General features: G+C 38.4%; 2 protein-coding genes and 1 long non-coding RNA gene across 7 annotated transcripts in view; 2 read left to right on the top strand and 1 right to left on the bottom strand.

The window, feature by feature from the left end:
* Positions 1 to 26,918, top strand: part of PLEKHO1 (pleckstrin homology domain containing O1) — a 154,518-nt gene that overhangs the window by 68,481 nt on the left and 59,119 nt on the right. The gene's annotated exons all lie outside the window — the stretch shown is intronic.
* The window catches only part of VPS45 (vacuolar protein sorting 45 homolog), an 81,383-nt gene that overhangs the window by 10,480 nt on the left and 43,985 nt on the right, over positions 1 to 26,918 (top strand). For 2 of the 5 annotated variants that reach the window (XM_001098282.5, XM_002801756.4), the window contains exons 5-13: positions 120 to 188; positions 298 to 435; positions 1,191 to 1,301; positions 4,863 to 4,997; positions 5,404 to 5,517; positions 6,241 to 6,408; positions 16,081 to 16,239; positions 16,442 to 16,549; positions 17,356 to 17,477. In XM_001098282.5, the coding sequence (XP_001098282.2) occupies positions 120 to 188; positions 298 to 435; positions 1,191 to 1,301; positions 4,863 to 4,997; positions 5,404 to 5,517; positions 6,241 to 6,408; positions 16,081 to 16,239; positions 16,442 to 16,549; positions 17,356 to 17,477 (1,124 nt within the window). Of the gene's footprint in view, positions 1 to 119; positions 189 to 297; positions 436 to 1,190; positions 1,302 to 4,862; positions 4,998 to 5,403; positions 5,518 to 6,240; positions 6,409 to 16,080; positions 16,240 to 16,441; positions 16,550 to 17,355; positions 17,478 to 24,049; positions 24,280 to 26,918 lie in introns of all 5 variants that reach the window. The other 3 variants (XM_077948649.1, XM_077948656.1, XR_013398705.1) reach the window with 2 other exon arrangements.
* LOC144331543 (uncharacterized) lies at positions 10,082 to 26,605 on the bottom strand. The gene is made up of 2 exons (XR_013398810.1): positions 26,550 to 26,605; positions 10,082 to 10,485 (listed from the first exon to the last, which is right to left on the bottom strand). It is a non-coding gene; the product is annotated as an uncharacterized LOC144331543 (long non-coding RNA).

Here is a 26,918-nt window from a genome sequence, read left to right as displayed (position 1 = left end):
TCTTTACACCTGTATTTCACCAAGTTTGGTTATATCATATTATATATCACATATGACAATATTACTGCTTGATACAATTGAAGTTTATGGAATGACTATTCTTGGTGCTTTATTTGCAGGAATTTTATGGTGATTACATTGCTGTGAACCCACATTTGTTTTCCCTCAATATTTTGGGTTGCTGTCAGGTATGGAAGGAAAGGTTTAATTTATCAGTTGAGAGTTAATTCAGCAAATAATTAGACTTGTAAGAGAAATTTCAAATATTTTCTCTGAATATATGTTTTTAACAAAAAGGGTCGAAATTGGGATCCAGCCCAGCTATCTAGAACAACTCAAGGGCTTACAGCTCTCCTTTTATCTCTGAAGAAATGTCCCATGATTCGTTATCAGCTCTCATCAGAGGCAGCAAAGAGACTTGCAGAGTGTGTTAAGGTATGGCATTACCTATTCCTGGTTCCAAAACATAACGGCCATTCATTTCTCTATCATATTTCAAAAACTAAAGCAATATTTTATTTACAACCAAGGACATGATTGTATGTTAGGTTTCTTTCTTTTTTTTTTTTTGAGACAGAGTCTCGCTCTGTCGCCCAGGCTGGAGTGCAGTGGCCGGATCTCAGCTCACTGCAAGCTCCGCCTCCCGGGTTTACACTATTCTCCTGCCTCAGCCTCCTGAGTAGCTGGGACTACAGGCGCCCACCACCTCGCCTGGCTAGTTTTCTGTATTTTTTTTAGTAGAGACGGGGTTTCACCAGGTTAGCCAGGATGGTCTCGATCTCCTGACCTCGTGATCCACCCGTCTCGGCCTCCCAAAGTGCTGGGATTACAGGCTTGAGCCACTGCGCCCGGCCTTGTATGTTAGGTTTCTAAGCAAAGAGGTAGGTATATGTGATTTAAAACAAAAAGCAACATTTAGAGCTAAGATTCTTAGGTTTACCCCAAGAAACATACACAGGCTATTTAACTCTTTTTTGGTCCAGTTAAACCACTTATAAAATAGGGTTTCAAATTCTAACCTCTTAAATAGTATGCTACTAAACTTTGTGAGACTTTTGAATCCTTCATATGGAAGATCTATGCGGATGCAAAGAACTATTGTTAAATGTAGCGTTTATTAATTTCCTATTTATATCATCTCTGTGTGTAACTAGTTGGTTGCACAAACCATCTTTCTTTCTCACCCACAGCAAGTGATAACTAAAGAATATGAACTGTTTGAATTCCGTCGGACAGAGGTTCCTCCATTGCTCCTTATTTTAGATCGTTGTGATGATGCCATCACCCCATTGCTAAACCAGGTACAAAACCCTTTCTTGGCATAATAGGAGGATGATTTCAAGTGATATTCATCAAAATACAGATATGGAAATAAAAGCATGGTCCACTTATTTGCCTCCTTATTTTTAGCTATTCTTGGTTTTGCTTTGCATTTCCCGGTGTTTTGGTATCATGATTCTTCCATCCACTGTCATCATTAACTCTTCTGCCTCATCCCTCCCATATCTTTCTGCCAGTACCTCCATGCCTAATCAAGACAGCTACTTAATTCTGTAGATTCTATTTTCCAGTGTTTCCGTCTGTCTCCTCATTTCCATTCTTACAGCTATTGCCTTGGTCTAGACCCTAATCTCTTGCAAGAATATTGAAATAGTCATCTACTTGATTCCCTACTTTTTATTTCTTCTCACTCTAAATGTTCCACAAATACAATGAAAACTTTTCCTAAAGCACAGCTCTATCTTACTACTCTTGGCTTAAAAACCTTCATTGGTTCCCATTTGCCTACTAGGTTAAAAAACTCCTGAACTTGGCAACCAAGAGCCTTCACAATGTGGGCTAACCCTCTTATGAAACCTAGAGCTCACTACTTACGTAGATAATGCCACATGGTTTCCTGCCAGCATGCTTTTACTGTGACTGCTTTCTAAACTCTAGAATGTTTGGAGTACCTTCTCTTCCCATCTTCACCTATCAAAATACTGCTGTTAAAACCACTCAATCTGGCCAGGCATGGTGGATCATTCCTGTAATTCCAGCACTTTGGGAGGCTAAGGTGGCTGGATCACCTGAGGTCAAGAGTTCAAGACCAGCCTGGCCAACGTGGTGAAGCCCCGTCTCTACTAAAACTACAAAAAAATTAGCTGGGTGTGGTTGCACACACCTGTAGTCCCAGCTACTTGGGAGGCTGAGGCAGGAGAATCGTTTGAACCCTGGAGGCGAAGGTTGCAGTAAGCTGAGATCATGCCACTGTACTCCAGCCTGGACAACAGAGCGAGACTCCGTCTCCAAAAATAAATAAATAAATAAATAAATAAAATGATTTATATGAATAATAGCAAAGAATAAAAAAAAAAAAAAGAAGAAGAAGAACCGGGCACAGTGACTCACACCTGTAGTCCTAGCACTTTGGGAGGCCGAGGTGGGTAGATCACCTGAGGTCAGGAGTTGGAGACCAGCCTGTCCAACATGATGAAACCCTGTCTCTACTAAAAATAGAAAAAAATTAGCCGGACGTGGTAGCAGGCGCCTGTAATCCCAGCTACTCGGGATGCTGAAGCAGGAGAATCACTTGAACCTGGGAGGCAGAGGTTGCAGTGAGCTGAGATCACACCACTGTCTTCCAGCCTGGGCAACAAGAGCGAAACTCTTGTCTCAAAAAAAACACTCAAAAGCCATCTCCAACATCTAGCCATTCTTCAACATCTTCTTGAAGCCTGTATTCTTTCAGTCAGATATTGTTCTTACCTCCTGAAAATTCCTGTAGACCTGTAGACCTTTGTGTCTCTCTCATGTCTCATGCTGTACTTGCCATGTTGTAGCTTTGGTTGTTTACACCGTCTCCTACGTTACATATTTCTTCAAGGCAGACTATTTATTTTTTCTCCTGCAAGCATAAGAACAGTGCACATAGCAGGTGCTCTATCAATAGTGATTTTATATGTATGTATGTATTTATTTATTGAGACAGAGTCTCTCTCTGTCACCCAGGTTGGCGTGATCTCAACTCACTGCAACCTCCACTTCCCAGGTTCAAGCAATTCTCATGCCCCAGCCTCCTGAGTAGTTGGGATTGCAGGCGTGCACCATCATACCTGTCTAATTTTTGTATTAAGTATTTTTAGTACAGACAGGGTTTCGCCATATTGGCCAGGCTGGTCTCAAATTCCTGGCTTCAAGTGATCTGCCCGACTCGGCCTCCCAAAGTGCCAAGATGACAGGTGTGAGCCACCGCGCCTGGCTGTGACTTTGTATTTATAGAGAAAGGCACAATCTATGTTTCAGTTTCTTCCCACCTTATATGCTAAGGGAAATCTGTGGAGTGAAACTTCTCTGTAGTATAAAATAACCTTATATTCCTAAATTCAGAGTAATATATGTTCACCAAAGAAACTTTTGGTAATATCAAAAAGTGGAAAGAAAATTAATTGCCTATTATTCTGTCTTGCAAAGAAAAGCAACTATTTATCCCACAGATTTCACTGGGGACTTGTTTTGTGCCACGTACTAAACTAAATACTAGAGATAAAAGGTTAAAAATTATAATTTCTGCCCTCAAAGAGCCCATGGTGCAATGATGAGAGAAATAAACATAATTTTAATTATAGAGTAAATGCTAGAAGCATGCACAAGAAGCTATCCGTAAAAACATAAAACATTTTGTTGTACTTTTTTTTTTTTTTTTTTTTGAGACAGAGTTTTGCTCTTATTGCCCAGGCTGGAGTGCAATGGTGTGATCTCGGCTCACTACAACCTCTGCCTCCCGGGTGCAAGCGATTCCCTGCCTCAGCCTCCCGAGTAGATGGGATTACAAGAATGCGCCACCATGCTCGGCTAATCTTGTATTTTTAGTACAGATGGGATTTCACCATGTTGGTCAGGCCGGTCTCGAACTCCTGACCTCAAGTGATCCACCCACCTCGGCCTCCCAAAATGCTGGCATTACAGGCATGAGCCACCATGCCCAGCCTTGTATTTATTTTAAGTGCTCTAATGGAACTTGCTTTTTCAGGAATTCCTTTGGCAAATCTTTTAGGAAATAAGCACCTTATTTTATAACCTTCTAAATTATTTGTTAATAAATCTAATTTTCTTAAGATAAAATATGTATATAAACATTTCTAGCATTTGGATTCTAGATGCAGAAGGGAACGTGCTAGAAAATACTTCATTTTGTCTAACAGACCTATGACTGAAAGTAATCTATTCTCCATAAATGGTGAAAAGGGAAAATTTGGAGATTTCTCATTTCCAGTTTTACCAAATAAATTCACATTTTGTGATACTGGAAACCAGTCCTTCCTCACAACTCCCATTAGGTAAAAATATAAAATAAAATGGATTCAGAGGTAAGTTTCTGAATCTCCCAGTGTTTTGATCAACTCACAAGGTTTTTCTGATAATATTAGTGTTCCCAGGATAAATATAGTATCACTCAAATCTGCAAGAACACACTTCTCATGCTGCAGAAAACCACAGAAGCATACAGGAAATGGTACAGCTTGTAACTGCAGTACCAATATAGCTCTATCTGTGAAGCCAAAAATATACCCTTAATTCACAGGCAAAAAATTGGAGCTAATGATAGATCTAATTTGTTGTCTTTCTATCAAGAATATTAATCTTGCTGCCCTTTTTCCAAAAATGTGAAATCTAAAAGTATTTTGACTTTTTTTCAGTGTTTAATCAATTAAAATGACAATCTTAATGCTTATGATAGCACAAAGTATTAGTAAAATTTAACTAGAGAATCTTCATGTAAAGAAGACTAGTTAAAGAATGTTATCAGTTTTTGTTTTCTTGAATGTTTACTATTTCCATATTTTGTCAGTTACCATTTTTTTTCATAATTCTTTATTTAGTGGACATATCAGGCCATGGTCCATGAACTACTAGGCATAAACAACAATCGGATTGATCTTTCCAGAGTGCCGGGGATCAGTAAAGACTTAAGAGAGGTGGTCCTATCTGCTGAAAATGATGAATTCTATGCTAATGTAGGTGGTTTAAATTTTTTTTAATTGTCTTTAGTTGTTTTTATGTAAGAAGATCAATATTGGCTTGTTAGTATGGGGGCAGACATGGGATTTCATGTGAAAGGATGATAGAGGCATCCTGTGCATAAACTGCCTCTCAAGGGAAGGCAGAAGATTTGGATTCTGACCCTTTAGCAGTATTTTTTTCATAGAGATCACATAGTTATTTACTTCTCTCCCCTCCAGTAGCTGTTTGTGAGAATAGTAATGCTATTCATCACCAGTGTCCCAGCTAATGTCCAAATTTGGTAATTAAAATGGAATTTCCCTGCCCTTCAATTCTGCATTCCGAATTCTTTTTCACTTCTTTTAAATTTTCTGAAAGTCAGACTAGTTGATGATGTGCTTCCACCTTTCTTTTTCACAGAATATGTACCTGAACTTTGCTGAGATTGGTAGCAATATAAAGAATCTCATGGAAGATTTTCAGAAGAAGAAACCAAAAGAACAGCAAAAACTAGAATCAATAGCAGACATGAAGGTAAATTGAGCATGTACATGAATGACTAATGTGAGAGTTTGGAACTATTCATGTAAGCAACACTTTTGGAATCTTCTGGGTCTGATTTCTACCTTGATTGATTTTATTTGGTTTGAGGCTTATTTTCTGTAATGTCTTTAAACAATATAGCGAAAAATTCATAATAAACCATGTGCTTCTTTCCATTCTTCAGTAATATCTGGACTATTTAAAGACTCAATCTATTGCCAGGCGCAGTGGCTCACGCCTGTAATCCCAGCACTTTGGGAGGCCAAGGTGGGCGGATCACCCGAGGTCGGGAGTTCGAGACCAGCCTGACCAACATGGTGAAACCCCATCTCTACTAAAAATACAAAATTAGCCGGGTATGGTGGCACATGCCTGTCATCCCATCTACTCAGGAGGCTGAGGCAGGGGAATCGCTTGAACCTGGGAGGCAGAGGTTGGGAGGTTGCAGTGAGCCGAAATCACGCCAGTGCACTCTAGCCTGGGCAACAAGAGCGAAACTCTGTCTCAAAAAAAAAAAAAAACAAAGACTCAGTCTACCAACATATACCAGTTCTTCTCTTCTTAAGCATAACAAAATGCCATGTGGCTGAAAGTTGTAGATGCTTTAATCAGGGCTGAAAAACATCCCCTGCTTTCCCTACCCCCCCATTCAATACATGCTTATCCGTGGTCAAAAAATAACAGAACCTCTCATTGATGTTTTTCCCATGGCAGGCCTTTGTTGAGAATTATCCACAGTTCAAGAAAATGTCTGGGACTGTTTCAAAGCATGTGACAGTGGTTGGAGAATTGTCTCGATTGGTCAGTGAGCGGAATCTGCTGGAGGTTTCAGAGGTTGAGCAAGAACTGGCCTGTCAAAATGACCATTCTAGTGCTCTCCAGGTCAGTCCAATTTGATGAGCACCTACTATGTGTAAGGCACTGTGCCAGGCAGAGCAAGAGATAAAAAGGCAAGTAATCCTTCTTCGCCAACATGGAATTTAGTCCGACAAGGAGCTGAGATGAGAACACAAATTGATATTGTTTAAGATAGATCTATAAAAAGAGACACAAGAGAAGTGTAATGTGCAATTCCTAAGCGTTCAGTTAATTAGTATGAGGGCAGCCTAGTCTACTAGAAAGAGCACTAAACTAGAATCAGAAGATCTGGATTGGAGTGTTTGGTATACCACTTACAGGCTTTGTGACGTGGAGTTGTTGACTTAATCTCTGAGCCAGTTTCATTATTCGTAAAATAGGTATATTAATACTCATCTCACAAAGTGGTTAGGAAGACTTTAAAAGATAAAACGCGTATTAAAATGTATTATCTAAGTTTTTTCATTATTGAAGTCTGCTTTTCATCGCACCAACATGTTGATGCCTGCTATATGTACATACTACTGCTGTGAGGATCTAGGAGTACAAAGATGAATAAGATACCACATTATAGTTGGGAAGAAAGAAATTTAAACCAGCAATTGTAACACCATGCACTATGTGCTATATTAGAGGTATTTACAAAGGAATATGGAAATACAGAGGAAGGACAACTGTTTTCCCGAAGGATGAGGCTTCTTAGCACTTCTTAGGGAAAATAACATCAAACAGGGAAAAGGAAGAAACATTCTCAGCAGAGAGAATGCAGGCATGAAGATGTGAAGAAATAAATATTGATATATATATTTTTTTCTTTCTATATATAAAATATTTATATTTGAAATATACATATATTTAAATATATATATGGGAACAGAGAATAGTTCAGTGTGGCTAGTACAGGATACAAGATGAGTGGTCTTAGACTAGAAAGACTGACTGAAGCCAGGTTATGGCCATTGGAAGAAAGTTGGGCTTTAATCTTAAAATGATGGGGCCTCCCAGAGGATTTTAGAATAGCAATATAATCAGACTCTGGCCTCAAGAAATGTATAGTCTAGTTGAAGACACAAAACTAAAGCACAAGAAAAAATTCGATAATGTTTCAAGATGATAATTAAGTCATAATTGTAATACTGACTGTAACAGGTTTTGAGGTTATTAGGAACAGTTTCTTAGAGAAGGCAAGATTAGGATGGACCACAAAGAATGAATAGAATTTGGGGGAGGAGTTCAGTCAGGAACAGCAAAAGCAAAGATGTAGAAGTACGCAGGAAGTAATAAACAGTTTGACCTGTAGAGAGTGAGTATGAAACAGAATTAGATAAAATTGAATTGGTAAACAAAAAACAGTTTACAAGCTTTATGAAGAGGCTTGTAAGAATTTATACCTGCTGGGATAGGCAAAGAGATCCAGTCTAGGATCTTATGTAGAAAGTTGAGGTGGTGAAGGCAGTATTTTAGGAAATGTAACCTAGTAAGGATGCTTTAGAGGTGAAAAAACAGGTCAGAGAGACTTGTAGACTTACAGTGATAGTAGCAAAAATGTACAGCGAGGGGCAGAACTGAAAAACATTTCAAAGGGAGAAGAAATTAAATGACAGGCTGGATATAAAGATAGAATAAATCAGAGGTAATTCCATGATTCCTGAGAAATGACAAAGTATGATGTCACTGACAAGTAATTTAGGAATACGAGTCCTTTAGGAAATAGCCATTTCTAAGCCACTTACAAGAAGCACATTTCCCTGTTAATAGGACCCTATATTCTAAAGCTTAGCTTCTTTCTTTCCCAGCTACAGTTCCACTTTATTCTATAAGATAATGCCAACCTGGTATATTGGAAACAACTCAGGTTTTGGACCCAGACTGGCCTGACTTATATCCTACCTCTCCTTACCCAAGTTTCTTTGGGAAAATTACTTAATTTGCCCAAGTCTTGGGGATAATGATTTCAAACTTTCCGACTGTTATGATGATTCAATGAGATATGTAAAATGCTTCACATTTAATAGGTGTTTTGTAAATATTGGTTCCCTTCCTCTAAGCATGATTTTTTTTTTTTTTACACATAGTGCAACCAAAAGAAAAAAGTCTACCTGTGGGTGCTCTAGTTATACCAGGGTCTTTACTGGGATTTATTGTTGTTGGGTTTTGGATCAGAACCTAAAGTCGCATTCTTTTTAATCACTAAATAGTATCCTTTGTAAAGATGTATCCTAATGTATTTAACATGGCCTTTAAACAACACTACTAATAATATTTTATAGTTGTTTTGTGGGCCTAATAGAAATGTCCTGATATTTATCACAAAAAAATGAGTTTTCTGCCTCTTATTAAATAAAAAACAAAATTGTGTCCCATAACTACATTTTAATTTCTTATATTTGTTTATCATTTGATTTTTCCCTTGGAAACAGTAGAACCAGACTTAATCACTAACCAGTTTTACTGTCTTTATTTGTATCTCTCTACATATGGAAAGCAATTAGAAAAAGTTATTGTAATAACTTGTCTGAAACTTTATTTTTATGTTCACTTCAAAAGAAAAAGTCACTTTAAAAATATAAATTCTATTTGTGATCCACTTTTTATTTTTAAAACTTATCTTTTGAAGGTTTTCTTGTCTAGGGTATTGGGATTTTACAGTGAGTAGTTGATTTGGAGTCCCCCCATCATAAAGGACTTCTTTGGCAACACAACTTAAATAGTCTATAAAGGAATCTTTTGTTTGATAGTAAGTGGATGTCAGGGGCCTGACTTCTAGAGGGGTTATAGCATTCCTTGGCTTGACCTTAGATGATAATACGTCATGAAGCAGTGAAATGAGGTTTGTGAGTAGAGATGGGATTTGCTTTATTGAATAGTAAGTATCATGACAAGAAAAAAAAGTTCACATATTGCTAAAAGTTAACTTAAAAATTGCTGCCATTCTAACCATTATTTTGTAGGCTAATGAAAATTTCATTTAGAAAGAATTTCACTAGAACCAAAGTGAAATTTACTACCACTGAAACATATACATATCCTTAGAAGAGATTTATTTGATTAGTAATGAAGATTTGCCATACCATGAAGAAAAGGCATCTTTAGAAAGTGAGCAATTCCACCCTCACCATCTTCCCCATACCCTGCCCCCAATGCCCAGTCTGTGTTGTCATATCACAGCTTTTCATATGGAGAGAGGAACCAGTCTATTTTATATCTTTTCCTGACCTTGCGTAAAGATCTCAAATCATCCTGTTAATGATACTTAATAAGGACTCAATCAATATTTATTAGAAAAATGAGGAGTAAGAGCTCTATTTGAAGCAGTATAGAGTAGTGGCTAAGAACTTGGACCTTTGGTGGCTTGGGTTTGAAAATAATTCCTAACCACTCTAAGCCTCAGTCTTACCTCAAAATTGTTGTGAGAGTGCAATGAGCTAATACATGTAAAACGCTTATGGTACTTGGTACTTACAGCTTTCAAGAAACATTAACTACCAACATTACGAGTGTTATTATTTGATGATACATTTAATTTTCTTAATGGCATCCAAGACTTGTTTTTTAGTTCATTGATAGCCTCGTATCTCTCTGATTTCCGAAAAGTGTTTTTTTGTTTTGTTTTTGTTTTTGCCACTCATTAAAATTATAAGAAAAGTGGTTGGGACACATTGAACTGACTGGCAGTTTTACTTTGATTAATTAAATGTAAAAATGATCCTTTTACTCTAAAACAACATTTAGCCAGTATTTTAGAAACAGTGTTGATCAGCGGAAGATCTACTGCAAAGCTAAATTTTATGTTGACTAGTCATTAAGAAAAGGAATACTGACTCAGATGTATTTACCAGTCGGTAGAATTGGGTCTTGTCTGCTTTCTATCATTTTTCCCAGATAAGCTTTTTATATTCACACAACACTGTTCTCTCAGACTGTTAGGCTCATTTTTATCAGATCAGCATGTAGAAGACTTCTGCCAATTCCATCTTACTGTCCTAATCTGTTGGTTTATTTTGTTATATTCTGACTTTACTACATTACTATAGTAGATAACAAAGAAGGGATCCTGTTCTTTTTTTTTTTTTTTTTTTTTTTTTGAGACGGAGTCTCGCTCTGTCCCCCAGGCTGGAGTGCAATGGCGCGATCTCGGCTCACTGCAAGCTCCGCCTCCCGGGATCCCGCCATTCTCCTGCCTCAGCCTCCTGAGTAGCTGGGACTACAGGCGCCCGCCATCGCGCCCGGCTAATTTTTTTGTATTTTTAATAGAGAGGGGGTTTCACCGTGTTAGCCAGGATGGTCTCGATCTCCTGACCTTGTGATCCGACCGCCTCGGCCTCCCAAAGTGCTGGGATTACAGGCGTGAGCCACCGCGCCCGGCACGGGATCCTGTTCTTTAGGTTAAACTAAAACAAAAAAAAATGGAGACTATCTTTAATTACCAAGACCATCTGTAATCTGTATAATAGTTTAAAATATGTGTATGTCATAATGATTTCTTCTTGCTCTGCTGCTTCATCATAGTTTTGATAGAAGAAAACAGAAAAGTAGAAAAGCGTTCAGCCAGAAACAATGGAAGAATCTCTAAATATCAGAAAAGAAGAATGGTTTTCTCACTGATATCTTATAAATGAATGTTAGTTCCTTTAGGAAACTTGATCTCCAAAGACACTATTTTTGCTTTTCTTTTCCTTTTCTTTTCCTATTCCTTGATTAGGCCCACACAAATGTTAGAGTTCAGCGCAAGGTTTTTGAATCCTGTCTTCTTAAGTAGATGACAGTTTTCTGTTTTGCTCTTTACTCAGTCATTGTTATAATATGACAGTGTCGTTTTCTAATAGTCACAAGGCTGATGGAAAATTTAATAAGAGAAACCAAAAAATTATGTAATTCAGTTATATTTCCAACAGATAAATACTACCGTATAGCATATACCTGCTTTGTAATTATAAGCCTCTCTGATTCTTTTTTCTCCTCTTCTCTGGTTAGTGCCCTGAAATCTCAGTGTAACGTAGGCCACTATCAATCAAGTTGATAAGTAGCTATGAGGGAAATCCTTCAAAATGAAGCCAAAAGATAAAGTGGGATCAAGGCAGACAAAAAGGTCCTGCTTCTCCAAGGACTGATACAGCTGAAAGAAAAGAAAGAACTCAGCTTGTACATACAGGTTTATTTTCATGAGAGAATAGATACCTCTAGCTAGAACATGGACCTGAGCCATAAGTTGGGTCCTAAGGGCTCAAAAGTAGGCAAAATAGTTACTCAAAGTAGGTCTGGTCAGATCTGGGCCAAGTCCTCAATGGAGAACTAAGAGTTAAGCCAAGCAATCTGAATACCAGTACCAAGTCTCAAGGAATAGAAGTGGATTTTGTTTATGATTGATGCATAATGATTGTACAGATTTATGGAATACAATGTGATGTTTCAATACATGTATACATTGTGTAATGATCAAATCAGGGTAATTAGCATATCCATCACCTTAAACATTGGTCGTTTCTTTGCGATAAGAACATTTAAAAACCTCTCTTCTAGCTATTTTGACATATGTAATACATTACTTTTAACTCTATTCATCCTACTATGCAGTAGAACACCAGAACATATTCCTGCTCTCTAACTGTAGCTTTGTACCTATTAACCAATTTCTAACTACCCCCATCCTTCACCATCCCATCCTCTGGTAACTGCTATTATGCTTTCTACTTCTATGAGTTCTATGAGAACAACTTTTTACTCTCATGTGAGTAAGATCATGCACTATTTGTCCTTCTGTGTCAGGCTTATTTCACTGACTATAAGTCCTCCAGGTTAATCTGTTTTGCCACAAATGACAGATTTTCATTCTATTTCATGGCTGAGTAGTAAATATTTCATTATATATGTATATATGTATGCTGCGTTTTCTTTTCCTTCTTCTCTTTTTTTTCTTTTTGTTGAGACAGGGTCTGGCTCTATCACCCAAGCTAGAGTGCAGTGGTGCAATCTTGGCTTACTGCAATTTCTGCCTCCCAGGCTGAAGCTACTCTCCCACCTCATCCTCCCCAGTAGCTGTGACTACAGGCATGCACCACCATGCCCAGCTAATTTTTGTATTTTTGTAGAGACAGAATTTCACCATGTTGCCCAGGCTGGTCCCCAGCTCCTGAGCTCAAGCAGTCCGCCTGCGTCGGCCTCCCAAAGTGCTGGGATTACAGACCTGAGCCACCATGCCTGACCTAAATACTGCATTTTCTTGATCCATTCATCTGTTGATGGACATTTAGGTTGATTTCATATCTTGGCTATTTTGAATAGTGCTGCAGTAAACATAGGAATGCAGATATCTCTTCAACATACTGATTTCATGTCCTTTGGATATATTCCAAGTAGTTGGATTGCTAAATCATATAGTAGTTCTATTTTTAATTTTTTAAGGAACCTTCATACTGTTTTCCATAATGGCTGTACTAATTTACATTCACCAGTTGTGTGTAAGGGTTCTTATTTCTCCACGTTATCACCAACACTTATCTCTAATAAGAAACAGCCAAGAGTCAAGATCTACGTGAAGGTAACTAGAAAAGGACAGAGACTGATTACTGCAAATAGTCTTTGACTGTCATCATACCAGTTTTGTGAATTTATAGTTACTTGGGTTTCTCAGATTTGCTTAAAAGTACAGAGACAGATCAGCCAGAAAAGGTGGTAGGAGAGTGACTGCAAGGGCAGGAAATGAGACATTGTGCCTATAAGAAAAGTAACAACAGAAATCCCCAGTGGGATTTCTTTTCTTTTTAAAAATTTTTTTAAATGTTTTATTTATTTATTTTTTTGAGACGGTTTCACTCTGTCGCCCAGGCTGGAGTACAGTGGCACGTAATCTTGGCTCACTGCAACCTCCGCCTCCCAGGTTCAATCTATTCTCCTGCCTCAGCCTCTTGAGTAGCTGAGACTACAGGTGCCCGCCACCACACCCTGCTAATTTTTTGTATTTTTAGTAGAGACAGAGTTTCACCATGTTGTCCAGGCTGGTCTCGAACTCCTGACCTCAAGTGATCCACCCACCTCGGCCTCCCAAACTGTTGGGATTACAGGCGTGAGCCACCACGCCCGGTCGCCAACGAGATTTCTTAATGTTTTAAACTTACGCTGTTGATTGAGATACATACATAATTTGTATCTGAAATTTCTTCATATTATAGTAGAAAATAGTGGAACATTTGAGCAGGTACCCTAAATGGGCTGTATTCCATGGCTGCTCTAGGGGGGAAGATACCATGAAGGGAAAAAAATAAGAAAAATCTTACAAATTTGGGATCAAAATCTACAGAAGTTTCTCCCTTTTTGATCCCTTAAGGATGATGGTAGTGAAATAGTAACCAAAAAAATCAACATAAAAATCTCTCTCATAGAACTCTGTACTTGAAAGCTACATGGGAGGTTCCCCACTATCATCATAGTCCCTAGTCAGTGTGAACAGAAGAGCTCTTAGACATTGGACATGGTTGTTGTCAGGTACAAAAGAGATAATGTATGTGAAAACATTTTGTAAGTTGTAATCATATAGTTGATAATTATGTCCTCAGAATTCAGTGCCCTTTAAGGCTCTTGCCAGCCTTTCAACCCAAGCCATTTCTTCCTCTGATTTCCATATTTATTTTGATAGTGCCACTGTTTTTAGTCTCTCACACTGGTTCCAATACTTACTGATTCTTCAGGACCTTTGGCAATTGTCACCTCCTTTATGAAGTCTTTCCTAATTTCTCAACAACCCAGTATATTTTCTCTTCCCCTTTCTCTCCCCTTCCTCTTTTGCACTGATTTTCAGCTTTTGCTTTTTATTTTCTTTTGTTTTTTTACATACATATGTTTCTGTTATAACACCACATATTTGTTCCTAAAAAACCTCACATTCTATAAAAACATGCACTAAAAAAAGGGTTATGAGAATATAGGGTTATAAGCAGACCACTTAAAATCTACATGACTATAAAAAGAAATAAAAAATTCATATAATTTTTTAATCAGAGCCCTAATAAAAATAGTAACAATTATAATAAAAATACTAGCATGGTTAAATCTCCACTGGCATTTGCACCTAGAAATAGAGCCAGTCCATCCTCTGCAGCCTTATTCCTGGGTCTCATGTTTTCTTCAAATTATAAGGTCTTGAAAATACTCACTTCTCATAAAGACTACTTTGTCAAAATTAAAAATACCATATGAAGATAGCTTTCTTCATCAATCAGTGTTTGATTGTTATTTTGTTTTGTTTTGCTTTTTAACACAGTGCAATATATTTGCATCCTTTGTATTTGCACTTGCCCTTTCCCTGTTTAGCATAACACAGTGGAAAGTGCAACAGTTCTTGAAGCTACAAAACCAAGTACTTCTTGCAGAACACACGTCTGTAGGATTATCATCTTTTTTTCTTAAGGTATTGGTAAGGCTTCCCCTTTAATCGTAAGAAAGCGTATCCATTCTGGAAAAATTACATATGAAACAATATGCCTTCTGTGTTAAACTGACACCATTTCCATATTTATTCATCTCACAGAACTAAAGTACATTAAAGAAACATGTATGTAGCAGAATAAATTATATTACTTTGATCATCGTTCACCCCATTGACTGTGAACTCACTGGGGACAGGAATTGTCTTTAACTTATCTGTGTGCCTGCAACAGTGCATGACATACTGCCTTATGGGGACTCAAAAAGTATTTGTGGTTTTTTTTTTTGTTTTTTTTTGTTTTTTTTTTGTTTTTTGAGACGGAGTCTCGCTCTGTCGTCCAGGCTGGAGTGCAGTGGCGCGATCTCGGCTCACTGCAAGCTCCGCCTCCCGGGTTCACGCCATTCTCCTGCCTCAGCCTCCCGAGTAGCTGGGACTACAGGCGCCCACAACCGCGCCCGGCTAATTTTCTGTATTTTTAGTAGAGACGGGGTTTCACCGTGGTCTCGATCTCCTGACCTTGTGATCCGCCCGCCTCGGCCTCCCAAAGTGCTGGGATTACAGGCGTGAGCCACCGCGCCCGGCCAAAAAGTATTTGTTGACTTAAATTATTTGTTCTGCTGTATAATAAATATAAATCTGTACTATATGGAAGGTCCTGAATATGAAGATTAAAAAATGTAAACATGGCTTCTCCTGGCCCCCTTTTCTGTCGGTACCTGCCTCTTAAAATCATTAAGTACTAAATTTAGAGATTACGTGCTATTACATACTCACCTCTGTCAACCATGTTGAGACATGTTCTGATGCTTCTTAGAGATTAAGCCCAGTCTGTGTAAAATTCTACCAACTTTGTCTCCATTTCACTGGTCAATCATTATTACTAAGAGAAAGCAGTAGGGTTTGCAAATCAACTAGTCAGTTTTGTTGTGCTGTATTGATTCAAGTGGTGGAAATAGTTCCTTCTTTCAGCAAGGAAATTACAACTTCAGCTAGTGGAAAAGAAAAAAAAGAAAAGAAAAGAAAAGTGGAACTACCCATTATTATATTCATTTTTGTCACAAAGCAATTGCAATGGAAATATATTTCCTTATTTAATTCTTACCTTGGACAAAAGGCATTTAATTTTCTATAGTTGAGACAGTTGCTAAGTATATGACTTATAATTGTCATAGTAGTGATATATCACTACCATTCAATAATTATTAGATCTATGGCATTGTACAACAGATCACTCAAGTGAAAGGGGGATAAATATAAGTTCTATCTTTCTTCAGAATGTAAAAAGGCTTCTGCAGAACCCCAAAGTGACAGAGTTTGATGCTGCCCGCCTGGTGATGCTTTATGCTTTACATTATGAGCGACACAGCAGCAATAGCCTGCCAGGACTAATGATGGACCTCAGGAATAAAGGTGTTTCTGAGAAGTATCGAAAGGTAACCAGTTTCCATATTAGCCCACCAAACAGGAACCAACTCTGTTATTATATTCTTAGCTCTAACAAATGATAAATCATATTATTTTTATTTACAGAAATGTATAAGTCTGTATTTTCATTTTTGTTTGCTTAATAAAATTATTTTCTTATGAAATGGGCTTCCTGATCCCTAAGCAATCAAAATTTGCTTCTCTTAATAGCTCGTGTCTGCAGTTGTTGAATATGGTGGTAAACGAGTCAGAGGAAGTGACCTCTTCAGCCCCAAAGATGCTGTGGCTATCACCAAACAGTTCCTCAAAGGACTGAAGGTATAGACATCTCCTCTATGCTCTCCTAAGTGAGAACAGTCGAAGCCCCTGAGGCTGAGAGTGAATGAATATGATCTTCAAAGTATCTTGAAGATTGCTGCTAATTTAGTACTATGTCAATTAAATGAAATTAAAACTGACATCCTCTTGAAAGCTTTTTCTTTTAGTGCTTTCTGTATTAGAACTGTATCAGCATTGGACCAAATAACTGGGCGGGAAATAACTGGAGATATTTCCGGGAAATATTCAAGAAGAAAAAGACAAATGGTTCTGATAGTCACAGATATTTTACTCCATTTGTTTATAATTAAAGATTTGTTAGGTAGTTTCTTAAGGAAATTAAAGATGAAGCAAACATTTGATCTTTTAAAAATACTTAACTGTTTTCTTAAAATACTCAAAAATTAATTCTAATCTGCTAGCTTTTCTTATGTTTCCTGAAGTTTTTCTGTTTTCCTGGGTATTTCCAGTCTTTTTTGTACATGATCCTTTCCTTTTATTTGCTCTACCTATCATTTAACATTTTCACAGAAGGGTAAGAGGCAGTGAAGACATGATAAAGGATTTAAGCAATCCCATTTTTAAAAATTCCTTTACAATAACTAGCCCTAAATTACAGAGTAATTTTTATGAGATTAGAACATTTCTGACTGATTAAAATAATTGTGAAATTTACCACAGTTCCTATTTAAATCTATCCCATGAAATCTCTATTGAGTGTATATCCTTTTCTGATATGAATATTACTAATTCTTGTATTGCTAGTTTCCCAAAAATGACATAAGAACCATTTTCCCCTGTTTTAGGGAGTAGAAAATGTATATACACAGCATCAACCTTTCCTACATGAAACGCTGGATCATCTCATCAAAGGAAGGCTTAAGGAAAACCTATATCCTTATCTAGGCCCCAGCACACTCAGAGACAGGTAAGCTAACAGAGATATTAATAATAAAAGCCAGAAACACTGAACAAATAGAAAATTTAGAGTAATGTTAAGCACTAAAGCTGAGGTTATAGCATTCTTCTCCTTTCTTCTGTTAAGATTCTTTTGGTTTTACATATGTCAGTATTAGATATGAATTCCTCTGCTAAGTCTGAAACATTTATTTCTTTTGTACTAAAGAAACAAGTGTTTTGGAGTGCCTCAAATCCTTCTGTACTTCAGTATCAAACCAGTTTACTTATGCCAATTAAGGTTCTGTTCGATGGCATCTGGCATTTGGTGTTTCAAACATTAAGGCCAAAAATAGACTTGCTGCCTGATTGCCCTCCAGAGCAGGTTGTTACTATTTTTACTGAGGACTGGACTTTGCCAAATGTTGCCAGCACACAAACTGAGAGACCTAATTAATAAAGTACATTTGTTACACAGGAGCAAAGGATGGCTTTCTTTCTGAGTATTAACTAAAGGAAGCAATAATTGTCATCTTAATCCAGTGGTTAATTTTTAATAAAAACAAAACTTATCCAGAACAACTTATTTAGGCCAACCCGAAATTTTAAATATTGTATACATAAATTCTACCTAGTTAAAAATTATATTGTTATATTTCTTAGTTGGACCACATGTTATCTAAAGGGGCTAACATATATACTTGAATCCTATTGGATAGATAAATGTGAAAATTTTACTGTTGATATAATTGTTCTATTATTTCAGTTAATAAACATCTAAGAGCCTTGGAAGTATAGTGTTTTATAAACATAATGAGATTCTGAATGGGAAAAATGTTTTGAGATACGTAAATGACTCTTTTATGTGATAAAGTGTATTTTTTCACGTTGTCCTTTAAAAAAATTTTTTCTGTAATTTGGTACAGAACAGGAAAAAAAATCATCTTTTAAAAGTCCAAGGTTGAGAGGCAGAACATTTGGTGTTAAATTCAGAGACACTCATTCAGATAAAATGTTTAAGGACCTTGGGATCAAGATCCAGAAATGTCAGCTAAGTGGGAAGAATGAACGCCAGCCCAAAGTTATGCACCTATCTGAGAGGCTTTTTAAAAAACATAACTATTCTTGAACTTTCGCATTAATGTGATAAATAAAAACATTAATTTGCTTATGAATTTATATAAGAATTACTGAACAAGAAATTAGCTATTTATTGCCAAAGGGAAACCATAGGCCACCAGAAGAATGTACTGTGCGTGATCAGTACACAGCAGAAAACCTTTCTAATTTACATAATTCATTCCCACACAAAGCTCAAAATTATATTCCTTGAACAAAATGCACATTTATCAGTTGTCAACATCTGTTACCATTTGTCACTATAACCTAAGTATGCATATAGTTAATAATTCAGTTGCTTTGTCCTTTTATACAACAGATGTTGATTGAATGCTTTCAGTATGTCAAGAGCTGTTGTAGATGCTGGCGATATAGAAGTGACAGGAAAGACAAGGTACCCGCCCTCAAAGAACTTACATAGAGACAATGAGTAAACAAGTAAACTAATGAAGAATATAATTTTACTAAGTGCTATCCAGGAAATAAATAGGGTAATGAGCTTCAAAGTAATTGTAGGGGTGTGGAGGACTACTTTAGATGGAGAGAGAACCTATCTGAGAGGTGATATTTAAGATGAGCTTTGAGTCATAAGAAAGAACCAGACCAGGCATGGTGGCTCACGCCTATAATCTCAACACTTTGGGAGGCCAAGGCGGGAGGATCACCTGAGGTCAGTAGTTTGAGACCAGGCTAGCCAACGTGGCAAAACCCCGTCTTTACTAAAAACACAAAAATTAGCCTGGCGTGGGTGGCAGGCGCCTGTAATCCCAGCTGCTCATGAGGCTGAGGTAGGAGAATCACTTGAACCTGGGAGGTGGAGGTTGCAGTGAGCTGAGATTGCACCATTGCCCTCCAGCCTGGGCGACAGAGTGAGACCCCATCTCAAAAAAAAAAAAAAAAAAAAAAAAGCAATCACACGATGATTAGGAGAAAAAGCATCCAAAGCAGAGAGAAACACAAGAGCAAAGGTCTTGAAGAAAGAGAGAATTTGGCAAGTTAATGAAACATAAGGGAGCCCTGCTTGGCTGGAGCATAGTGAATAAGGAGGAAATAAGAGGTTGAAAGAGAGGCAGGGTTGGATCACATCGGTTCTCGACGACCCTAGTAAAGAGGTTTTTTTTTTTAATGTTATGGGAAGCCATTGAAGAGTTAAGCATATGAGTAACATGAACTTAATTGTGTTTTAAAAGATCATTTGTGGTGAGAATGGATTATTGAAGGCAAAAATAGAAGCAGAGAGACTACTAAGGAGATAACTGCAGTAGTCCAGGTGAGAAATGGAAGTGGTTTGGGTAGGAGGCCAAGAGAGAAGCCAGAATCAATAGACATATTTAATGACACAGATTTATGGAACAAAGGTAATGGAGAAGTCAAGAATAACTCTCAGGCTTTGAGGAGAAACAGAGTTTTGTTGTTCAGTTGGCGATGCCTATTAGATAACAAGTAGAAATGTCACATATTGAGAGTCAACAAAAATATTAGTAATATTAAAACCATGGAACTAGATAAGATCACTTAGAGAAAAAGCATAGAAAAGAGAAAATAAGAGAGCCCGGAACTAAGCACTGAGTAGAGAATAAGGAGCCAGCAATGGAGACTGAGGAGGAAGCAGAAAGGTAGGAGAAAAACCAGCAAAGCGTGGTGCCATCAAGAGCAAGTGAGTAATAAACTGCATCCAAACTCTGAGAGGTAAAGAAGGTGAAGAAAGTAAAGAATCCATCTGATATGGCAACATGAAGGTCTTTGATGATATTCTCCCCTGGTTTCAGTGAGGTTGGAAGCCAAATTAGAGGAGTTAACAAGATAGAAGATAAATTGGAGACACTTAAGAAATTTTGTGGCCAGGCGCGGTGGCTCACGCCTGTAATCCCAGCACTTTGGGAGGCCGAAGTGGCCGGATCACAAGGTCAGAAGATCGAGACCATCCTGGCCAACATGGTGAAACCCTGTCTCTATTAAAAATACAAGAATTAGCTGGGTGTGGTGGTGTGAGCCTGTAATCCCAGCTACTCGGGAGGCTGAGGCAGGAGAATCGCTTGAACTGGGAGGTGGAGGTTGCAGTGAGCCGAGATTGCGCCACTGCACTCCAGCCTGGTGACAGAGTGACATTCCGTCTCCAAAAAAAAAAAATTGCATAAAGGAGGAAGAGAAATGGAGTGGTATCTAGAAGAAATTGTGGGCTCAAGAGAAAGAGGTTCTGGAGCATATGTGTAACCCAATGAGAATTATCCAGTAAAGAAGAGCAAATAGGTAATGCAAAAGAGAAAGAAAGTGCTACAGAAGTGAAGTCCTTAAGGAATCCAGAGAACAAATAGAGGGATTGCCTGTGATAGGTGCAGAGGTACTTTCATTTTAACAGGAGAGAAAGCAATATGTATAGATACAATAGGTTTGTAGTTTTGATGGTGAGAACCTGGGGTCATCATGTCTGATTTTTCTCAGTAAAATATGCCAGGTTACCAGCTAACATAAGGGGTATAAAGAAAAAACATTGTGGAACAGTCATCCTGTAGGCTAGGAATCAAGTTTAGTAGGGAAATATAAGTAGGAGTTCTAGGCAAGGTTGAATGCCTAGAGAGTTTTGTGGTCATTGATTTAAAATATAGCCAGTAAGCTTAATTGTGTGTCTTTCCTCTGGAAATTTTGAACCGCTTCAGATTAAACATGGAAAAGACAACTAATTGGGTCCAACTAGGATTTGGGGAAATGGAAACAGGAGAGTGTATTGGATCATGAGAAAGGTATTGGTGAATGAATTGGAGATTTGATGAGGCCAAAGAATTATTACAGAAGAGTATTAGTATAGGTAAATTGGAAGCTGAGAGGTAGTTATTGGATAAAGATATTTTGAATTCAAGATTTCATAGGGGGTTCAGAAGAAGTAATGAAGAAGTTTAGATTGTAAGCATGGATGTGGGTGGTTGTAGTGGGTAGAAGAAAAGATCAGGATTGCTAAGGAGACCAGGATGTTAAATGAGTAATCCACAGTGATGTTAAAGTCACTGAAAATCTTGAAAAGAGAAGGAGAAAAAGAAGGACAAGTAAGCCAGAGCTAAAGTCTTCAGGGAATAAAAGTGACCAGGAAAGGAAGTCAGGAAAAAGCGGTGCAACTACATTATGAGCTTCTAAAATAGTGGAAATTTTGAAGGAAGAAGGCAAAGAAATGGTTACAAAACTACAGTGAGTGTCACAGAACATACCTATACCACCTCCTGGCCATGCCTAACAGAAGGAATACTGCAAAGGACTTGAAAATACTCTTATTTGCCAATTCTACTTCTAAAAGCTTACTGTATAGATATTCCTGGCAAGTACACAAAGATACTTAAGCAAGGATGTTCACTGAAGTAATAGCAAAAAAAACTAGGAACAAGCTAAGTATCTATTAATAGAGGGCTGATTACCTAAACTACAGTACAATACTACGTATTCTTTTTTTTTTTTTTTTTATAGACGGAGTCTCGCTCTGTCGCCCAGGCTGGAGTGCAGTGGCCGGATCTCAGCTCACTGCAAGCTCCGCCTCCTGGGTTTACGCCATTCTCCTGCCTCAGCCTCCCGAGTAGCTGGGACTACAGGCGCCTGCCACCTCGCCCGGCTAGTTTTTTGTATTTTTTAGTAGAGACAAGGTTTCACTCTGTTAGCCAGGGTGGTCTCGATCTCCTGACCTCATGATCCTCCCGTCTCAGCCTCCCAAAGTGCTGGGATTACAGGCTTGAGCCACTGCGCCAAGCCTCTTTTTTTTTAATGACATAACTCTTCATGGGTGATATGCAAAGCTTTCTAAGATATATTGGATAGAAAAGCAGAATGTTATAACATTTCTTTTCTTTTTTTTTGAGACAGAGTCTTGCTCTGTCGCCCAGGCTGGAGTGGTACCATCTTGGCTCACTGCAATCCCAGCCTCCTGGGTTCAAGATTCTCCTGCCTTAGCCTCCTGAGTAGCTTAGTAGAGATGGAGTCTTACCATGTTGGTCAGGCTGGTCTCGAACTCCTGACCTTGTGATCCACCCACCTCGACCTCCCAAAGTGCTGGGATTGCAGGTGTGAGCCACTGTGCCCAGCCATAACATTTCTTTTGGGTAAAAAAACTGTAGAATCCTGGGTGCAGTGGCTCATGCCTGTAATCCCAGCACTTTGGGAGGCCGAGGTGGGCTATTATTTGAAGTCAGGAGTTCGAGACCAGCCTGGCCAACATGGTGAAACCCCATCTCTACTAAAAATGCAAAAATTAGCCAGGCATGGTGGCATGCACCTGTAGTCCCAGCTACTCGGGAGGCTGAGTGAGGAGAATCACTTGAACCAGGGAGGTGGAGATTGCAGTGAGCCGAGATTGTGCCATTACACACCAGCCTGGGTGATAGAGCAAGACTCCGTCTCAAAACAAAACAAAAAAAGTGTACATGTGTATAAATATGTGCTTGACTATACATATGTATGTATATTTTATATATATAATATATTTTTACAAGCACATATATGTATAAATACAGTAACTCTCTTTTTTGTTTGTTTTGAGACAGGGTCTGGCTCTGTAGTGCAGACTGGAGAGCAGTGGCATGATTTCAGCTTACTGCAAACTCCGCCTTTTGGGCTCAAGCCATCCCACCTTGTTCTCGTAAATAGCTGGGACTACAGACACATGCCACAGTACCTAGCTAATTTTTGCATTTTTATAGAGACGAGGTTTTGCCACGTTGCCTAGGCTTGTCTCAAACTCCTGAACTCAAGCAATCTGCCTGCCTCAGCCTCCCAAAATGCTTGGATTACTGGCATGAGCCACCATGCCCTGCCTACAGTAACTATTTCTGAAACAATAATCAAGAAGTTGTTAATAGTCGTTACCTCTGGATATTGAGACAGTAGTTAGTTAGTTACATATCTATCCTTCTCATTAGTTATTGTATTAGGTATTGTAATCTTGAAGTAAATACTACGTTTTGTTCATCTTCGGGGTTTTCACAACATTTAACACAGTGATTTACAAATAGTAGATGTTCAATAAATTCTATAGGCATCTCTTCTAGTTGATATGCCAATATTTATAGTTGGAAAATTTAAACCAGAGAATAAATTTAATTGATGCTATAGAAAATTTAGACTTTTGAAGTTCATAAACAATCCTCCTATAAAACTTTCTGGCTCTGCATTCACTTGGCCACACTATCAGCTCTAGCCACTTTCTTGGCCCTGTATTGTATTGAAAAGAGTCCTTGATTATAGTGATATTTATTATTATTTGTCTCATCATAATAGAAACTCTAGGTTTTATTGTTGCTATAATAATAGAAAATATCAAAGGAAATGTGGCAAGAACACAACTTTGCAAAACGAAAACACTGGTGAAAATTTTTTTAGCCCTAGCTGTTAAATTAGTGTTTAAGCTGTTTGGCAGTATAGCTATATCCACAAATTGGATTTGATCATTCTGCAGATGGGATTCTTGCATACCCTGTTTTTCAAGCTAATTTTTTTTTCTCACTCTAGAATTGCCTCTTGTCTCTGATAAAGGCAAGCAACTTTTTCATTTGGTGAGGAAATGGAGCTATATGATCATGCATTCCAGAATCAGTCAATTCAAAAAGGAAGTACTTTTCATGTTTACACAAATGTAGTAGAATCTTGTCACTACAGCTTATTTTTTGTTTCTGTGAAGCAGCAGTCCTTTTCCATTGACCTTTTTTTTGTAGTAAATGCTCATAAGAACCGTATCATTTGTAAATATGTTCAAAAATTACAATTTTAGCCATAAGTGTAATGCTCCACAAAATAGATAAAATGTTGCCTTTTGAAAGTTTGTGTTTCCACCTAACTTAACCACATATAAAAATAATGTTAAAAATTCTCAATAAGGCGGGCAATGTGGCTCATGCCTATAATCCCAGCACTTTGGGAGGCTGAGGTGGGCAGATCACAAGGTCAGGAGTTCAAGGCCAATGTAGTAAAACTGCGTCTCTACTAAAAAAATACAAAAATTAGCCGGGTGTGGTGGCAGGTGCGGTGGCAGGCGCCTGTGGTCCCAGCTACTCAGGAGGCTGAGGCAGGAAAATCACCTGAACCCCGGAGGCAGAGGTTGTAGTCAGCCAAGACTGCGCCACTGCACTCCAGCCTGGGCAACAGGATGAGACTCCATAAAAAGAAAAAAAAAAACTCTCGACAAACTTGGTATTGAAGGAACATACCTCAAAATAATAAGAGCCATCTATTCCCAACACTCTGGGAGGCTGAGGCGAGTGGATCACGAGGTCAGGAGATAAAGCCCATCCTGGCTAACATGGTGAAACCCTGTCTCTACTAAAAATACAAAAAATTAGCCAGGTAGGGTGGTGGGTGGCTGTAGTCCCAGCTACTGGGGAGGCCAAGACAGGAGAATGGCATGAACCTGGTAGGCGAAGCTTGCAGTGACCCAAGATCGAGCCACTGCACTCCAGCCTGGGGGACAGAGCAAGACTCCGTCTCAAAAAAAAAAAAAAAGCCTTCTATGACAAACCCACAACCAACATCATACTGAATGGGCAAAAGCTGGAAACATTCCCCTTGAAAACCGGCACAAGACAAGGATGCCCTCTCTCGCCACTTCTATTCAACAAAGTATTGGAAGTCCTAGTGAGGGCAATCAGGCAAGAGAAAGAAATAAAGTGCATCCAAGTAGGAAGATAGGAAGTCAAACTATCTGTTTTTAGACGACATGATTCTGTATCTAGAAAACCCCATAGTCTCAGCTCCAAAGCTCCTTCAGCTGATAAACAACTTCTGCAAAGTTGCAGGATACAAGTCAATGTACAAAAATCACTAGCATTCCTATACAGCAACAACAGCCAAGCTGAAAGCCAAATCAGAAAGGCAATCCCATTCACAACTGCCACCAAAAAAATAAAATACCTAGGAATACAGCTAAACAGGGAAGTGAAAGAGCTCTACAGTGAGAATTATAAAACACTGTTCAAAGAAATCAGAGAAGCCACAAACAAATGGAAAAACATCCCATGCTCATGGATAGGAAGAATCAATATCATTAAAATGGCTATACTGCCCAAAACAGTTTACAGATTCAATGCTATTCCTATCTAACTACCAACATTCTTCACAGAACTAGAAAAAATTATTTTAAAATTCATGTGGAACCAAAAAAGAGCCCACATAGCCAAGGCAATCCTAAGCAAAAAGAACAAAGCTGGAAGAATCACATTATCCAACTTCCAACTGTACTACAAGGCTACAGTGACCAAAACAGCATGGTATGGGTACAAAAACAGGCACATAGACCAGTGGAACAAAATAGAGAGCCCAGAAGTAAGGCGTCACATCTACGACCATCTGATCTTTGACAAGGCTGACAAAAACAAGCAATGGGGAAAAGACTCATTCAATAAATGGTGCTGGGATAACTGACTAGCCATATGCAAAAGACTGAAGCTGGACCCCTTCCTTATACCATATTCAAAAATTTCAACTCAAGATGGATTAAAGACAAATGTAAAACCCAAAACTATAAAAACCCTGGAAGACAAACTAGGTAATACCATTCTGGACCTAGGAACAGGCTAAGATTTCATGTCAAAGACGCCAAAAGCAATCACAACAAAAGCAAAAATTGACAAATGGGATCTAATTAAACAAGAGCTATTGCACAGCTAAAGAAACTATCAACAGACTAAACAGACAGTCTACAGAATGGGAGAAAATATTTGCAAACTATGCATCTGAGAAAGGTCTAATATCCAGCATCTATAAAGAATTTAAACAAATTTACAAGAGAAAAACAACCCCATTAAAATGTGGGAGGCCAAGGCAGGTGGATCACCTGAGGTCAGGAATTCGAGACCAGCCTAGCCAACATGGTGAAACCCCATCTCTGCTAAAAATACAAAAAATTAGCCAGGAGTGGTGGCTGGCACCTGTAATCGTGCCACGGAAGGCTGAGGCAGGAGAGTCGCTTGAACCTGGGAGGTGGAGGCTGCTATGAGCCAAGATTGTGCCATTGCACTCCAGCCTGGGCAACAAGAGTGAAACCCTGTCACGAAAAAAAAAAAAAAAAAAAAGTAGGCGAAGGACATGAACAGCTGCTTCTCAAAAGAAGACATACATGCAGCCAACAAGCCTATGAAAAAAAGCTCAATATCACTGATCATTAGAGAAATGCAAATCAAAACCATGGTGAGATACCATCTCACACCAGTCAGAATGGCTGTCATTAAAAAGTCAAAAAATAGGCTGGGTGTGGTGGAGCATGCCTGTAATCCCAGCAATTTGGGAGGCCAAGGTGGGCGGATCACAAGGTCAGGAGTTCGAGACCAGCCCGGGCAACATGGTGAAACCTCTTCTCTACTAAAAGTACAAAAATTAGCCAGGCCTG

Source organism: Macaca mulatta, chromosome 1 (genome assembly GCF_049350105.2).
Source record: "Macaca mulatta isolate MMU2019108-1 chromosome 1, T2T-MMU8v2.0, whole genome shotgun sequence".
Lineage (NCBI taxonomy): Eukaryota > Metazoa > Chordata > Mammalia > Primates > Cercopithecidae > Macaca > Macaca mulatta.
Note: the sequence above shows the minus strand (reverse complement) of the source record. Positions and strands in the feature narration are given on the sequence as shown.